Below are 17801 nucleotides of genomic sequence, written 5' to 3' on the forward strand. Positions count from 1 at the left end.
AATCACAAAAATGAATAGCCATTAAAATGTCTGCCAGAACTACCAGTTGTAACATACAATAACTGATCTACATGCAACTTGTACACCAAGTAGGTTCGGTTAATGTATGCTGAGATCACACACTACTATTCAGCTTTGTGTTTTGAGCACTTCAATCACAAAATCCAAACATTATGACACTACTCATAGTGACATGACATACTTCATTGAGCTTATCGTCTCATCCAAAGATTGGATCACCATCAACAATGCATAATATGTTCACTCCATCTGATGCTGTAGGGAGATTTTGAATGCTATCCTGGACAGTAATACAAAAATGTGGCGATCAGTGGCTCTTCTCAATCAGAATGCTAGTGGTGAAATTCCTTTCACCATCAGTATCAAACCAGTCACCTTTGAGTTGAGCTCCACTGTACAAGTGTGAGTTAGTGACCTTAGATTCTGAGGTGGATATTGATGTGATAAATGTGTAAAGACTCTTTTTGAGTAGAGATTTTGCAGAATTCACCAATGGCAGTGACTGTTATTCTGTAGCCTTTGGCCTCAGAACCACAGTATTTTTGCCAGCTTTTATAAGCAAATAAGTAAAGCACTAAACTTAGTGAAAATATTTTTCACTAGGTGAAAATTCAGTGATTTATATTTTTCAGTTTAAAGGCAGTTGCTGTTAGCTATATTCACAGTACCATTTAGTGCACTCTTGACTCTCTGACTTGCTCTCCAAGAAAAGAAATTAATGTTCCATATTATTATATTCATTAACTTTATACATCTGTTTCAAAAAACACTCTAATATTCATGAATTTCACTCATAAATTCTGCGTTCTTACAACTTGCGGTCATAATTATGTCTCTGAATGGAGTCCATATCTCTGTGGACAACTTTTTTCTGCAATGATTAGAGCTAAGTACACCAAGAAGTCATTGACTGTGTTTGAATTGTTAATAAAGAAAAAGTGTTAGCAGACATGCTTTGTTTCACAGAGGAAACAAAAAATTATTCAGTAACTTTAAAAAAATTGTGTAATTTAAATGCCATTAAATTAAGTTTGACAACAATAGAAAGTTTATCAGAATATATTCTTTATTTTGAGACTATTTCATTTGAAAAGATTCTCATACACCAATATTTATTTGCCCTATATTTGTAGCGTTTTAAGAATGTTACAAGTAAAATTAAAGTAACTGTTGCTATTTTGTCTAAAACTGACATGGTGAGACCGTAGCTGTGTACAATTAATGTAGGTTAATTCTTACAGAGAAGAAAACAGTGACTGGTTGCTGTTTTCTTCTCTGTAAGATTAAAGTAACGGTGTTTAGATAGAAATTTCATAGCTACTGAATGCCAGGAATTGTATTAATGGATCACTATTTTACTAAACATCTCCCAACAATATAAAATCAACAGCCCAAAAAATTAGGTTGTAGACTAGAGGTCTGTAAATTGGGGGCGGGGGGGTTGCATGCCCATACTTGCTTCAATGTTTCACACTCAATCACGTCACCCCTGAGTATGAATGCTCAGAACGAGCATGGTATGATTTAATGGAGCACCAAAGGGGAGGCTCAGAGCTGCCAGGTCTGTTCCATTTGTTGCTCTGTTTTTGTGACCAGAGCTCCTCCTCTGTTGCCTGGTGTTGATTCTGATGTCCCATCAGTTGACAGGAATAATTTCTGATGAGTGTCAAATAATTTGTGATATTTTCATTATTCTCAAGTAACTTTTCGTAAACACATTCAATAAACTGAGAAAAAGTCGTTCTGCACTACTGGCCATTAAAATTGCTACACCACGAAGATGTCGTGCTACAGACGCGAAATTTAACTGACAGGAAGAAGATGCTGTGATATGCAAATGATTAGCTTTTCAGAGCATTCACACAAGGTTGGCGCTGGTAGTGACACCTACAATGTGCTGACATGAGGAAAGTTTCCAACCAATATCTCTTACACAAACAGCAATTGACCGGCGTTGCCGGGTGAAACGTTGTTGTGATGCCTTGTGTAAGGATGAGAAATGTGTACCATCACATTTCCGACTTTCATAAAGGTCTGATTGTAGCCTATCGCGATTGCTGCTCGCATTGGTTGAGATCCACAGACGGTTAGCAGAATATGGAATCGGTAGGTTCAGGAGGGTAATACAGAACGCCGTGCTGGATCCCAACGGCCTCGGTATCACCAGCAGTCGAGATGACAGGCATCTTATCGACATGGCTGTAAGGGATCGTGGAGCCACAACTCGATCCCTAAGTCAACAGATGGGGACGTTAGCAAGACAGCAACCATCTGCACGAACAGTTCGCCGACGTTTGCAGCAGCATGGACTATCAGCCCGGAGACCATGGCTGCGGTTACCATTGATGCTGCATCACAGACAGGATCGCCTGCGATGGTGTACTCAACAACTAACCTGGGTGCAAGAATGGCAAAACGTCATTTTTTCGGATGAATCCAGGTTCGGTTTACAGCATCATGATGGTCACATCCGTGTTTGGCGACATCGTGGTGAACGCACAATGGAAGCGTGTATTCGTCATCGCCATACTGGTGTATCACCCGGCGTGATGGTATGGGGTGCCATTGGTTACATGTCTCGGTCACCTCTTGTTCACATTGACAACACTTTGAACAGTGGACGTTACATTTCAGATGTGTTATGACCTGTGGCTCTACTCGTCATTCGATCCCTGTGAAACCCTGCATTTCAGCAGGATAATGCACGACCGCATGTTGAAGGTCCTGTACGGACCTTTCTGGATACAGAAAATGTTCGACTGCTGCCCTGGCCAGCACATTCTCCAGATCTCTCACCAACTGAAAATGTCTGGTCAAGGTGGCCGAGCAACTGGCTCATCACAATACGCTATTCACTACCTTTGATGAACTGTGGTATCGTGTTGAAGCTGCATGGGCAGCTGTACCTGTACACGTCGTCCAAGCTCTGTTTGACTCAATGCCCAAGCATATCAAGGCCGTTATTATGGCCAGAGGTGGTTGTTCTGGGTACTGATTTCTCAGGATCTATGCAATGTAATCACTTGTCATTTCTAGTATAATATATTTGTCCATACCCGTTTATCATCTGCATTTCTTTTTGGTGTAGCAATTTTAATGGCCAGTAGTGTATTTTACATTGTTAGCTTGTATACACTGATGCTGGAGCTGTAATTGTGCTGAGAAAATACAGAAAAAAAGAAAGAAAAGAGAGAGAAGGCCCTTTTTAAATATGGTCTCTGCTGGTGGCGATGTGTGCTGAGTACCAAGTCTGTTGGCTACCCACGGACACTGTAATGGAAACATTCTTATTTGTTTTTGTTTATGCTACTTTAAAATGCCTAAGTTAATTGAAAATCATGCCAAGTGTTAAATACATTAAGCAATTTGTCGTAAATGTCCGAAAGAAATAAAAACAGTGAAAATGCATTGCCAAATTAGTTTCAGTGATGGAATGGTAAGAAAATGAGTTAGAGCATTTAAAGATGGTTCATGATGAAGTGCAAAGGAGACAACGATCTGTCATTGCTTACGACTTAGTGCAGAAATCTGATGAAAAAAGCTCAAGACAATGGAAACTTTGTCCTCATCTAATGGCTTTATTCTAGTTGCAGTAAGTGTTCTTTATAAAAAGTCGAATGCTTAAACTACTGGAAGCTGTTCCCATTCCTCGTACTGATAATGCTGAGTTGCATAAAACCATTCAAGTGGCCAGGACTTCGAATTTTCTTATTAGTACTTATTTAAATAAATTATATGCCCTCTATAATTATGGGTAATTCTAAAATATTTCTGTTTGCTGATGACACTAGCTTGGTATAAAGGATGTTGTGTGCAACATTGGCTGTGTTTCAAATAGTGCAGTTCATGACATAAGTTCATGGCTTGTAGAAAATAAACTAACACTAAATCATAGTGAGACTCAGTTTTTACAGTTTCTAACACACAGTTCAACAAAACCTGACATTTTAATTTTTCAGAATTGGCATATGATCAGTGAAACTGGATATTTCAAATTTCTAGATGTTCAGATAGATAGTAAACTGTCAGGGAAAACCCACGTTCAGGACCATGTTCAAAGACTTAATGCTGCCATTTTTACTATTCGAACGGTATCTGAAGTAAGTGATCGTTTGAACCAAAAATTAGTCTACTTTGCTTATTTTCATTCACTCATGTCATATGGTACTATAGTTTGAGGTGACTCTTCCCATCCTAAAAGGATATTTTTGGCTGGGAAATGGGCAGTTCGGGCAATAAGTGGTGTAAGTTAGCGAACCTCTTGTTGACCCCTGTTCACTGGTCTAGGTATTTTGACATTGCCTGCCTCCCACCCTCCCTCCCTCCCTTATATATATTTCTACTGTCATTTCTTGTTAACAGTATCAGCTTATTCCCAAGAAGTAGCAGCTTTCACACAGTTAATACTCAGCAGAAATCCAAATACTCAGCAGAAATCCAATCTGCATGTGGATCACACTTCCTTAACTCTTGTGCAGAAAGGTGTGCAGTATACTGCTGCATCCATTTTCAGTAAGCTACCACAAGAATTCAAAAATCTTAGCAGTAATCCAGGCACTTTCAAATCAAAACTGGAGAGTTTCCTCATGGGTCACTCCCTGTATTCTGTTGAGGAGTTCTTTGAAAAATTAAGCTGATTCTTATATTATATTGTTGATTGCATTTGCTTAAACTTATGGCTTGACTTTTTTGGGTTCATAAACATTTTATTTCATCTGTTATTACTTTTATGTTGTAATTTCATGTACTGACATGTTCCATGACCTTGGAGATTTGCTCCTCAATTTTGTCCTACGGAACTAGATGTGTAGTGTAAATAAATAAATAACATAACTAATTTTTAATCCAGATGGTCACTAGAGACTTAAAATATGTTGCCCATGTTACCTGCCAGGATGAAAACAGCAGTCCCTGAAACAGAGGCATTCGACATCGCTTAAAAAAAAGTGAAGTTCATCCAAATCGTACAAGCTCAAAACTTCCTGTACACAACATATTGCAGCAAGCAAGGGTTATTGCTTGTGGAATTTTTGCCCCCGGGTAACAAACACAATCAATTCTGAGATCTAATGAGAGACCTTAATTAAAACTTGTTGCATAATTCGAAACAAAAAGATGCGACAAGCTCAGTAGATGATTTTGCGTTTCAGTGCCCATTCGCATATGATCTTACAAACAAAATATGAGTATCTCATCACATCTGCAAATAGCTTGATTACCAGTGCCATTTGATTACTAACTCCATTTTATCTGCCATCACCAGTATAATAGTAGATGCCAAAATAGATATTCTGTAGTAGTTTGCAAAGTAGGTGACAGATTTGTAAGTGAATGGAACTAAGAAATAGGCTGCTGGTTGCAAGTGCATTATGGTGGACGTTATATTGAGTAGATTACAGTATAGGCTCTCGTGCAGTGAGAAAATAGTTGTAAAAATCCATTTGCATTTGCTTAATATCAACTGGCACTTACATCCAAAACATCCCTCAATGTTAAAAGTGTAGGTAAACTTGCTTCAGTATATGTGTGTGTGTGTGTGTGTGTGTGTGTGTGTGTGTGTGTGTGTGCTCGCGCGCATGCATGCTTGCGGTTTTCTTAAATTAAACCTCCCTCTCCCACATAGCTTTTGCCAATATATTGTGCCTTGAGGGGTGCTGTTTCTAAATTGCCAGTACTGCCAGACAAAGTCATTCATTACTCAGACAATGCTGTCAGAGAGTGCTTCAGGAACCCCTTTGCAATCAGTATTTTGATCTATCAATAATACTGCTAAAGCCTTTGACCTGGATGAGTACTGTTTCAAGTGCAAAATATCTACCAATATTTTAATACCGCCTGTTTGAATGGTGGTTTCTAAAATTAGTATTTACTGTGTGAGAGTTTTGTACATAATATCTATTTAATTATGTTTCATTATTTTATATAATGAATACATTGTTGGTTTTACAGGAGAAAGCAGCGAAATACAGAAGATTCTAACATTACTGCAATCTAACCTACAAAATGTACAGGGAAAAAGACGAATATTCCTTTCAAAAACAGACCTCGACTCACTATCAATTAAAATAGAGTTTGTCTCAAAACTTCTTGAAACTGTGGAACTCTTTCATAAAGCTTTGAATGGAGAACCATGTAAAAAACTTATGAAGCAGTTTGACAGGCTGGTGTATTTGATGAGAACAAGGAATATAAATATGAGTCAACAGGAAGTAAATGATTTCAATTTGGAAGTAAGCAGATTCATGAGAGGAGCTCAGTTCCGCAGTATTGAGAGCAGCGATGATTTCAAATCATCCCGATCTAATGATGTTATTAAGGATTTACACAAAAAAGCTTTGCAAGTAGTAAAATCTATTGAAAGTTACACACCAGCAAATGACCAAAAACTGAAAGAAATTTTGGATAAATTGAACAAACAGTTGAAGGCTGTTGCCCCACTTGATATTGAAACAATAAGGAGAGAGATTGTGAAAGCAGTAGGTTTAACACCTGGTCATTGGTACAAATGCCCAAATGGACATTACTATGCTATTGGAGAATGTGGAGGAGCAATGGAAGTAGGAAAGTGTCCGGATTGTGGGGCACGAATTGGTGGTAGTAGCCATCGGTTGCTAGACGACAATCGTCATGCTGGGGAACTTGATGGGTCAACACGCCCTGCTTGGGGTTAGAATTGATGGTGGCAGCCGTTGGTTGCATAGTAACAATAGCCTCGCTGAGGGGCTTGATGGGTCAGTGCATCCACCTTATCCTACTATGTGAACATTTTTTTTCATGGGAACTTGTTTATCTGTAAGCATGAACTTTATTTATGTATGGTTAATGTAGATTACGTTGTTATAAGCCTATGCCCAAATTTGATGATAACCTAAGACTGCATCAGTGTGAATATTGTTTTTACAAGTATTTACTTTTTTATGCTGTGTAAACTGTAACTGGTTCCTGTATGAAATGAAGCAACTTCTTTTAATCATTGTATGGTGAATGTAAATAGCTCATTAGATTCCACCAAATGTCTGTGCCGTTACTTGTGTGATACTTATGGTAGCAGTATTATGTGCAATGTTTACCACTATATGAAAATCAAGCACTTGTACTAATTAAAGAAAACTGAAAGACATACTATTTTTTGCGTTCCTGAAACTTGATATTATTAAAGTACTCTTCCTCTTATAACATTAAATTTAAAGGTGTACTAACACATCACCAGGACATAACTATGATGTATTAAAAGATTATGAAGTAATACAAATACCGGGGACATAAAAAGGGAGCAAGCTGTGCTTTTGTGCCTAAACAGAAAAATAAACCTAATCAGTTGCCTAACAGATAAAAGACCAAATTAATAAACTGGTGATATGGACCAAAGAAAAAGTAGAATACACACGAAAAAATACTGATGGGCAAATGGTATCTAAATTTTAATGTTTCATTTTAATTGACTTAATCTTAGATGTGCTGCATCTACAGGAGAAAGGGGGGGGGGGGGGGGGGGGAGCTTATAGTCAGATGAATTTTAAATGAAAAAATGAAACGTGATTCTTGTTCTCTTCACTAATTTCATTCCAACTAACAAGTGTCTCTCCTTTCAGGAGATAGATAGTGTCGGAAGTTCCATGCGGCTTTTCGCGGATGATGCTGTAGTATACAGAGAAGTTGCTGCATTAGAAAATTGTAGCGAAATACAGGAAGATCTGCAGCGGATAGGCACTTGGTGCAGGGAGTGGCAACTGACCCTTAACATAGACAAATGTAATGTATTGCGAATACATAGAAAGAAGGGTCCTTTATTGTATGATTATATGATAGCGGAACAAACACTGGTAGCAGTTACTTCTGTAAAATATCTGGGAGTATGCGTACGGAACGATTTGAAGTGGAATGATCATATAAAAGTAATTGTTGGTAAGGCGGGTACCAGGTTGAGATTCATTGGGAGAGTGCTTAGAAAATGTAGTCCATCAACAAAGGAGGTGGCTTACAAAACACTCGTTCGACCTATACTTGAGTATTGCTCATCAGTGTGGGATCCGTACCAGGTCGGGTTAACGGAGGAGATAGAAAAGATCCAAAGAAGAGCGGCGCGTTTCGTCACCGGGTTATTTGGTAACCGTGATAGCGTTACGGAGATGTTTAATAAACTCAAGTGGCAGACTCTGCAAGAGAGGCGCTCTGCATCGCGGTGTAGCTTGCTGTCCAGGTTTCGAGAGGGTGCGTTTCTGGATGAGGTATCGAATATATTGCTTCCCCCTACTTATACCTCCCGAGGAGATCACGAATGTAAAATTAGAGAGATTAGAGCGCGCACGGAGGCTTTCAGACAGTCGTTCTTCCCGCGAACCATACGCGACTGGAACAGGAAAGGGAGGTAATGACAGTGGCACGTAAAGTGCCCTCCGCCACACACCGTTGGGTGGCTTGCGGAGTATCAATGTAGATGTAGATGTAGGAGTTAAACTACGGACGGTCATAAGGCTGATATCTTCAACAAGAACTGTATTAATATCGCCGGGTGGGGTAGCTGCACGGTCTAGGCACCTTGCCATGGTTAGCGTGGCTCCCCATCAGAGGTTCAAGTCCTCCCTCGGGCATGGATGTGTGTGTTGCCCTTAGCAAAAGTTAGATTATATAGTGTGTAAGCCTAGGGCCCAATGGCCTCAGCAGTTTGGCCCCATAGGAACTTACACAAAATGAATATCTGAATGTATAATTATGCATTGTAAACACAATTTTTTCCATAAAATTCTTTCAGAGGTGCATTGTTTGGCAGTATTACTGTAGTGAAAAGAAGCAATATGGCTGCTGCAGTGAGTAACATGGCTACAGATGCAGGGATTCCTAATTTGCATTTGCTGCAGTGAGTAACATGGCTACAGATGCAGGGATTCATAATTTGCATTTGCAAGGAAAATTAATGAAGAAAAGTATTAATGAAACAGAAATTTTATATGTATGTAGAGATCATGGGCCAGTAAATAAGGTGGAAAACTGTATAACAATGTGCTGCTGCTTAATGCATATTCCAGACCTGTATGACCTCAGTAGATGAACCAAGGATCAGCACAAAGTTGGAAGCTTTGTTGTTGTCTCTGAAAGATGCATTACCATTGAAACAATTGTCAGAGGTTGGTACTGCTGTAGGATCAGCTCACAACATACTGCATGTGGTAAAAGTATTGGTCCAGTGGAGCAGGGAGCAGCATATGACATCTGCAGCGGAGATGTTGAAAATGTCCACCAACAAGAGAATGAATTTTTCAACAATCTCATTACAGCGGACAAATTTTGAGTTCACCATCTACCATCCAGAAATTAATGCAAACAATTGGATTTTCGAGGAGTTATCCTCACAGATTATGCAAGAAAGAGAAATCTGTGACCTTAGATCAAACAGGGGTCTCTGTATACATAAATGATCTGTCAGGCAGGGTGATAAATGATCTGTCAGGCAGGGTGAGCAACAATCTGCAGCTGTTTGCTAATTTTGCCATGGTGTATGGGAAGGTGCCATAGTTGAGTGACTGTAGGAGGATAAAAGATGACTTGGACAGAAATTCTAGTTGGTGTGATGAATGGCAGCTTGCTATAAATGTAGAAAAAATCATGTTAATGCAGATGAATAAGGAAAACAATCTTGTAATGTTCAAATAAAGCATTAGCAGTGTGTTGCTTGACATAGTCACATTGATGAAATATCTAGGCATAATGTTGCAAAGCAATATGAAATGGAATGAGCTTGTAAGGACGATAGTAGTGAAGGTGAAATGGTCGACTTCGGTTTATTGGGAAATTTTAGGAAAGTTTAGCTCGTGTATAAAGCTATAAAGGAGATCACACATAAAACACTTGGGTGACCCATTCATGAGTATTGCTGGAGTGTTTGGAACTCCCGCCAGGTGGGATTAATGAAAGAGATCAAAGCAATTCAGAGGCATAATTCTAGAGTTGGTATAGATATCTTCAATCGACATGCCTGTATTACAGAGATGATTCATAAGCACAAATCTGAATCCCTGTAAATATGACAATGTTCATTTTTGCTGCAGGCAATTTATAGATACATTAAATCACGAAATGTATCCGCAAATTGCGAACACAGTACCAGCACAGCTACACAATTTATTAGAAATAAATGGAAAGAAAATTTGTGCCAGACAGGAATTAGAACCTGAATTTCCCACTTTATGCAAACAGATGCCTTAACCAGTTTCGCTATCTGATCACAGGGAGGTATGTATTTAGTTTTATTGTCAGATTGCCTTGGATTTGGCATGAAATACATTATTGCGGTGCCCATATTTGACAGTGTCTGTAAGGTTAGACATTACGTTCCTTCAGACATCCATGTATTGAATTTTACAGATTCTTGTCAAATACAGACACTGCACTAACACATTTCGTGCCAAAGCCAAGGCGGGCTGATGATAAAATTAAGTTAGTCTGCTTGTGTGGGAATCACATAATTGAGCAAGCACTGTGGGAAACAGACATTGGAAGATATGGAAGTTTGGGTCTGTCCATGATGTTATACAGGTAATCAAAGCAGATATGGCGGCCACTTGCATAAAGTTGGAAATACTGGTCCGAGTCCCAACATTTTCAAAAGGTCTGTGGGGACGGGGACAGTAAGGCATATCAGAAAGTGGCAGAAGATAAACCTTATGGGCCTAGAGTCAAAATTAAGAAACTGGAATGTACAGGACATGTACAGAAAAGAATGGGATCATGGCTTCTAAAGATATGTAAGGAAAAAAAGTTAGGTGGTAAAGGGGGCCTGACAAAGTCTGAAATAGACAGGATCCAGACTTATTATGGTATGGCCATTAGAAATAACTGCAACAATGTAGAAGCAATGAGGAGAGCCATCTGGGCTATATTCTTTCATAAAATTTCAACAGATGAGGAACCACAACATAACCTTTGCCCAAGGGGACCTGACAGCTGGTGCAAATTCAACAACCCAGCTACATCTTCCAGCTATAAGCACGAACATTCAATTCCAGAAAAAATCCTGCTAGCTGTGGAACCCATTTTCAGAGACCTTAGCCAGCAAGAGCTCTTGAAAAAGTGTCTCCATGGAAAAACTCAAAACCCAAATGAAAGTTTGAATTCTGTCATTTGGACAAGGCTACCAAAAACTTTTTTTGTTGGAAAAAAAAAAACACTAAAATTTCGTGTTCATGATGCAGTGATGTGCTTCAGTGCTGGTGTGTCAAAGAAGACTGATGTATTAAGACTCTTGCGAACAAAGGATGGTATCAATACTGAAAGGGGACTGAAAGAGATTGACATGGACCGTATCTGTTATGCTGATATTTCTGCAGGAAATGCTACCAAGGAGGCCTGGATAGCCAGAAGATCAAAGAAAAGAAGATAAAGATCAAGAAGCTGAGCCACAGTATAGCCCTGGAATGTTTTAAAAGTGTGTGTGTATGACATTGTACATTACTTTCTTGCATGTAAAACTGTAATACCATTTTTCTCAAAACTACATTTTTTGATCTTCTGCTACACTTTTCTCAAAAACTATGACTGCTACAGTCATCAGACTTACAGTATCTCTTGTTAATACAACGATGATTAATTAGATAAAAAAATAGACCAGTAGTGATAAAAAGAACAGATTTACAAGCTCCAAGGTGTTTAGAAAAGTTTTAATTTTTTGTCTTATAGAACGAAAAAATGATTACTCATGAAATATATAAAATACATTAACCATTTTATGTGATTTGAGAATGATGTTTCAGCTGTACACTGTAAAAGTTTCAGGTCTTTATCTCCATTAGTTACTTCAGAAAGTGTACCTGACATTTACTTGTTTTAGCATTGATTCCTTATGGGAGTTCCCTCGCGACTGTGTCCCCTTAAGGTTCTCATCAATGTTCGGTTTGGTATTGCTATATCGAATCAAGAGAATTGTTTTCAAATATTCATCAGTCAGCCTCATTCAATACGCTGACTTTAACATACCTCATTTTCAAAAAGGTTTGCTCACAAACCTAAGTTGTTCCAAACAATTTTTTTTTTCAGAAACTCATCAGGTAAGTAAATGCAAAATTCAAGAAGTTTTCATTCTCTGTGGTTCTCTTTCAACAAGTCATTTGCTTGCAAGTCAGTGAGCTCGAAGTGTAGTTCCACTGGCATATCATCAAGGCTAAATCAAAGTGATTCTGGAACAAAGAATGTCCTCACATATTTGTGAAAGTCTAAAAATCTCTCCAAAAAATGTTTCTTCAAGTCACATATATGTATATATTCAGAAAACCAAGGTTAACGTCTTTGAGCATTGTAGCATAAAACTCGCTAAAACAGTGAAAATGAGAGATGTTTTCTCCTTCCAGTTGTGCTTGAAACAGCGTCAACTTCCTCTGACCTGAGATTTCAGTTTCATTCTTACATGTGGGATGTGATGTCGACCGAAAATGACAAATTTAACAGCCAGGTAGGATGCGACAGCTGTGTATCAGCTCCACCTTTTTCAGTGAGAAGAACATCTCTCTCATTTCAGAGCTTTTAAAAATTAAACAAGATTTTCAAACAATGGAAAATCCAGGATGGAATGTAACAATACCAGAGAAGGAAAGTTGCTACTCACCATACATCGGAGGTTTTTAGACACGGGTTCACAGGTAGATGCCGTGTTTCTTGACTTCCGCAAGGCGTTCGATACAGTTCCCCACAGCCGTTTAATGAACAAAGTAAGAGCATATGGACTATCAGACCAATTGTGTGATTGGATTGAGGAGTTCCTAGATAACAGGACGCAGCATGTTATTCTCAGTGGAGAGAAGTCTTCCGAAGTAAGAGTGATTTCAGGTGTGCCGCAGGGGAGTGTCATAGGACCGTTGCTATTCACAATATACATAAATGACCTGGTGGATGACATCGGAAGTTCACTGAGGCTTTTTGCAGATGATGCTGTGGTGTACCGAGAGGTTGTAACAATGGAAAATTGTATTGAAATGCAGGAGGATCTGCAGCGAATTGACGCATGGTGCAGGGAATGGCAATTGAATCTCAATGTAGACAAGTGTAATGTGCTGTGAATATACAGAAAGATAGATCCTTTATCATTTAGCTACAAAATAGCAGGTCAGCAACTGGAAGCAGTTAATACCATAAATTATCTGGGAGTACGCATTAGGAGTGATTTAAAATGGAATGATCATATAATGTTGATCGTCGGTAAAGCAGATGCCAGACTGAGATTCATTGGAAGAATCCTAAGGAAATGCAATCCGAAAACAAAGGAAGTAGGTTACAGTACGCTTGTTCGCCCACTGCTTGAATACTGCTCAGCAGTGTGGGATCCGTACCAGATAGGGTTGATAGAAGAGATAGAGAAGATCCAACGGAGAGCAGCGCGCTTCGTTACAGGATCATTTAGTAATCGCGAAAGCGTTACGGAGATGATAGATAAACTCCAGTGGAAGACTCTGCAGGAGAGACGCTCAGTAGCTCGGTACGGGCTTTTATTGAAGTTTCGAGAACATACCTTCACCGAAGAGTCAAGCAGTATATTGCTCCCTCCTACGTATATCTCGCGAAGAGACCATGAGGATAAAACCAGAGAGATTAGAGCCCACACAGAGGCATACCGACAGTCCTTCTTTCCACGAACAATACGAGACTGGAATAGAAGGGAGAACCGATAGAGGTACTGAAGGTACCCTCCGCCACACACCGTCAGGTGGCTTGCGGAGTATGGACGTAGATGTAGACGTAGATGTAGATGCTGAGTCGCGATGGTCACAACAAAAAGAGTCACACAATTAAAGCTTTCGGCTATGAATGCCTTTGTCAGCAGTAGAAACACATACACACACACTCACGTAAACGCAACTTGCACTCACATCGGCAGTCTCAGAGAGTTGAAACCACACTGCCAACAGCAGCACCAGTGCATGATGGGAGTGGCAACTAGGTGGGGGTAAGGAGGAGGCTGTGGCGGGGAGGGAGAGGAATAGTATGGTGGGAGTGGTGGACAGTGAAGTGTTGCAGTTTAGATGGAGGGCAGGAGAGAAGGTGCAGAAGAGGGAGGGGGTAAGTAGCGGAAAGGAGAGAAATAAAAGAAATTTAAAGACTGGGTGTGTCAGTGAAATGACGACTGTATAGTGCTGGAATGGGAACAGGGCGGAGGCTGGATGGGTGAGGACAGTGACTAACGAAGGTTGAGGCCATGAGGGTTACGGGAACGTAGGATGTATTGCAGGGAAACTCCTTCCCTTTCCGTGCTGCAAGTCTGTCTTTCTATTATTCTTCTTTTCTCTCTATCTTATCCATTGGATGGTTTTCTCAGTGACAATTGTGCTTGGATCTGGTTTGTGTTTCAGACACTTGTTTTCTTATCTTCCAGCCCTCTTACAACTTTTAATTACTAATTATATGGTCCTCTTGTTGAGTGAAACCTGATATTTCATTTCTAAATTTTACAGAAGTTCAGATCATACAGGGAAGGTCACCCAGTGCAGCATATACTCCACCTTTGTGTTTTTCTCTTTCTGCACCCAGCACCCATCTTGCTTGCAACGGTATTATGCTCAAATACCACCACAGTAGCAATTCCATTGTGGGTGGCAGTCATCAGTACCTATAGCTCGCTGACCATGCAGGGACCGCGCTGTTGGTGCCTGAGCTGGAAACATCCCACACAAGACCAGGAGTATACGTGCCCATAGTACCTGGGCACCCTAGGCAAAAGCTTACTGGCCAGGTAACCGTTGCTGTGGCTGGGTTGTGCCCATGGAGAGAGCTCCTGTTTGGAGTCAGTGGTACCATGGTGGAAGATGGGCACATAGAGTGAATTAAACTTTCTTTTTCTGGTGGCTGCACAGCCCCAGCAGTCTGTTCTGAGGCAAAAACATCAACAACATGGAGAGGTATGACCTCAAAATGTTAACTTCCCTGGCTATGGCATGGGAGCAACATGGGGCTCAGAGAGAATGTGAGAAATCCTGCCCCCACCTGTACTTGGTTTGGCCTAGGACAGCTGGGGATTCCTATTTGACCACAAAGCCTTTGTTCTTCATTGAACATCTTAAGGACGGGCTTGGGGAAGTGACAGTGATATCAGAAATGGAAGGTAGTTCTATTCTGCTTAGAAAGGCCTCCCCTGCTCAGTCACGGGACTGCTCGCCAGCTACTAGTTGGATGATACTCCTATCACTATAACCTCCCATAAAAGTCTGAATATGATATGGATGTCATTTTCCACGAACATCTCCTTTTACAGACTGAGGACAAGTTGTATGCTAATTTGGAGCGACAAGGCATGCACTTTGTCTGTCGCATACATTGGGGACCAAAGGGAACGAAGTTGATACTCTAGCGTTCATCTTGGCCTGTGAAGATGACTCATTGCCTGAGAAAATGAAGGTGATGGTGTATCACTGTGATATCAAGCCATATGTTGTGCTACAGATGCGTGTGATTTGGACACAGGTCTTTTGGTTGCAATGGTAGCCCAGTCTGCAGGGATTTTGGCTGTCAGTTGCTCATGAAGCTCGTTGTGCCCCTCCTCCCATCTGTGTCAACTATGTGGAACACCTTTCCCTCTGCCCTGCACCATTTTCAAACATAAAAAGAAAATCCAAGAATACAAGACCCTTGATCACCTCACATATCAAGAGGCCACGAAGAAATATGTTCACCTACATGACTATGATGTATGCCAATGCTACGACATCATCATCAGCTTTAGTGACTGTGTCATCACCCACTGTATCTTCTAAGTCCAGCCCTCGGGGCTGCCCAACTACACTTGCTCTCCTGATAGCTGGGAGCCCTCCTATTACTGCTTCCCCCACACCTCCTCTGAAGCATTGACTCCCTATCCACCAGTGATGTCAGTCCCCAAATCCAGTGGGAGAAGTACCACCCCCCTCTGGCGTCCCTTTACAGGAAGGGATCCCTTGGGATGCTCCTATTCCAGGAATCTGTTGAGCTGCAGCCAGATGCTAGCCAGTTTCTGAAGGAGCCAGAAGTTGCAAGTTGCTGTGTTAAGCCATTTAAGCAAATGACATTTCCCACTCCCTATTTATGACAAGATGCTCATGACAAAATAGTATTAGGTAGGGAGTAAGTCGCAAAACACATACCGTGTGCAGTCATTTTATGTCGCTGCTTGGTAGTGTCTTAACTGTCAAAGAGCAGTTAAAGCTCTGAAATGAAATGACGTACTTGTGAACTACTTCTTGTTGAGCCTTCGAGATGGATGTTATGTTTGAATTAAATTGTATCTGTTCCAAGTTATGAAGTAATTCTGATGTGTACAGCCATTGAAACAAAAACAAGACAGTCGATGATGAAATGCTAACAGCATTTCATAATTGGAGTAGTTATCGATTTTCCTTCCACCAATAACAGCTGCAAAGCAGAAGAGTTCAAGTCTTTCCAGGGCTACACATGGTTCTACGGAAATACCATTTTACAAGACCTCCATGTAAAGAGGGTAGTTAACAGCAACTGAGTTACATCAAAGGTAAATTAACACACAATATGTCAGGTGACAGACAAATGTGAGTGTTCTGACTCAACTCCAAACACGTAAGAAGAGGGTCCAAAAACATCTCAATTGGACTTCGCATTCCTCCTCTGTCTCAGAATCTTGGGGAAACAAGCCCTCACAGAAGTCTAAATCATTTAAAGGCAAGTTATCAAAAAAGAAGCAGACTCTGATAGCCTCCCATGGCATCAGACCTCACATGTTCTGCCTATGTATCCAAGGCAGCATTCATAGTGGCTCCCATGGTCTTGTATCCACCTATGCACCCTGATTCGGAATAAATGTGTACTGATGGTGTATCCAGAATCAGTGGCAGTAGACAGCACTGAGGCATAACCTGCCTCCTGGATCCCTGCACAGCCCCACAGGAAATGGATAGTGTCATCCTCCAGTAGAACTGTAGCATTTTTTTCCACTACTTGGCTGAGCTACGACATCTTTTCTGTGCATCCCCTGTTTTTTGCACTGACTTCCAGGAAACTTTTTTCCTAACAGTGTGAACCTCTACCTGCCATAGCTATCTATTTTAAGAACTGCACTGACTGTGAAAGACCATCAGATGGTGTTTGCATGTACATTATGGTCTCTGTCCCCAGCAAACACAAAACTTTGGAGGCTGTGGCTGTCCGTGTGAAGGCATCTCTGGAATTTACCACCTGTAATGTGTATCTCCCTCCCCTCGCTGAAGTCTCCCAGAAAGTGTTGTCTGCACTGTTTTCTCAACTCCACTCACCCTTCCTAATACTGGGTGACTTCAATGCCCCAGCCCTTTGTGGAGTGAAACCATGACCACTGGCAGCTGAAAAGCTGTCAAAACCTTGCTCACAGAGTTTGATCCTTGCCTCTTGAGTACAGGTGTTCCTACACACTTTATTGTGGTGTATGAGTTTTATTCAGCCATTGATCTTGATCTATTCACAGCCCAGGTTTTCTCCTATCCCTACATAAGATAGTCCTTGATGATGTGCTACGGTGATCATTTTCCGATTGTTTTGATCCTCCTCAACATCACGCACATGGGTGTCTGTCCAGATGGGCTCTCTCCAAAGCTGATTGGGATGCTTTCAACACTGCCATTGCCCTTCACATGCCATCACATTGATGTATCAAAGCGGTTGTCCAGAGCACAACTGCAGTCGTTCTATTCGCAGCTGTCTCAGCGATCCACTCTTCCTTGGGATGCCTCCATCATAAGACAGTCCCCCAAAATTGTCATGGCCATTAGAGATCGCATGCGGGCTCTCCATTGTCATAAGGTAATATCCATTGACGGATC

The 17801-nt window shown here is 40.7% G+C and overlaps 1 protein-coding gene across 1 annotated transcript in view; it reads left to right on the top strand.

Annotated features, from left to right (window-relative positions):
- The window catches only part of LOC126457063 (NFX1-type zinc finger-containing protein 1-like), a 283116-nt gene extending 275975 nt beyond the window's left edge, over positions 1-7141 (top strand). Inside the window, exon 16 of the mRNA XM_050093061.1 lies at positions 5971-7141. Within this exon, the coding sequence (XP_049949018.1) occupies positions 5971-6692 (722 nt within the window). The 3' untranslated portion in view covers positions 6693-7141. The remainder of the gene's footprint in view (positions 1-5970) is intronic.
- The last annotated feature ends 10660 nt before the right edge of the window (positions 7142-17801 follow it).

Source organism: Schistocerca serialis, chromosome 2 (genome assembly GCF_023864345.2).
Source record: "Schistocerca serialis cubense isolate TAMUIC-IGC-003099 chromosome 2, iqSchSeri2.2, whole genome shotgun sequence".
Classification (NCBI taxonomy): Eukaryota; Metazoa; Arthropoda; class Insecta; order Orthoptera; family Acrididae; genus Schistocerca; species Schistocerca serialis.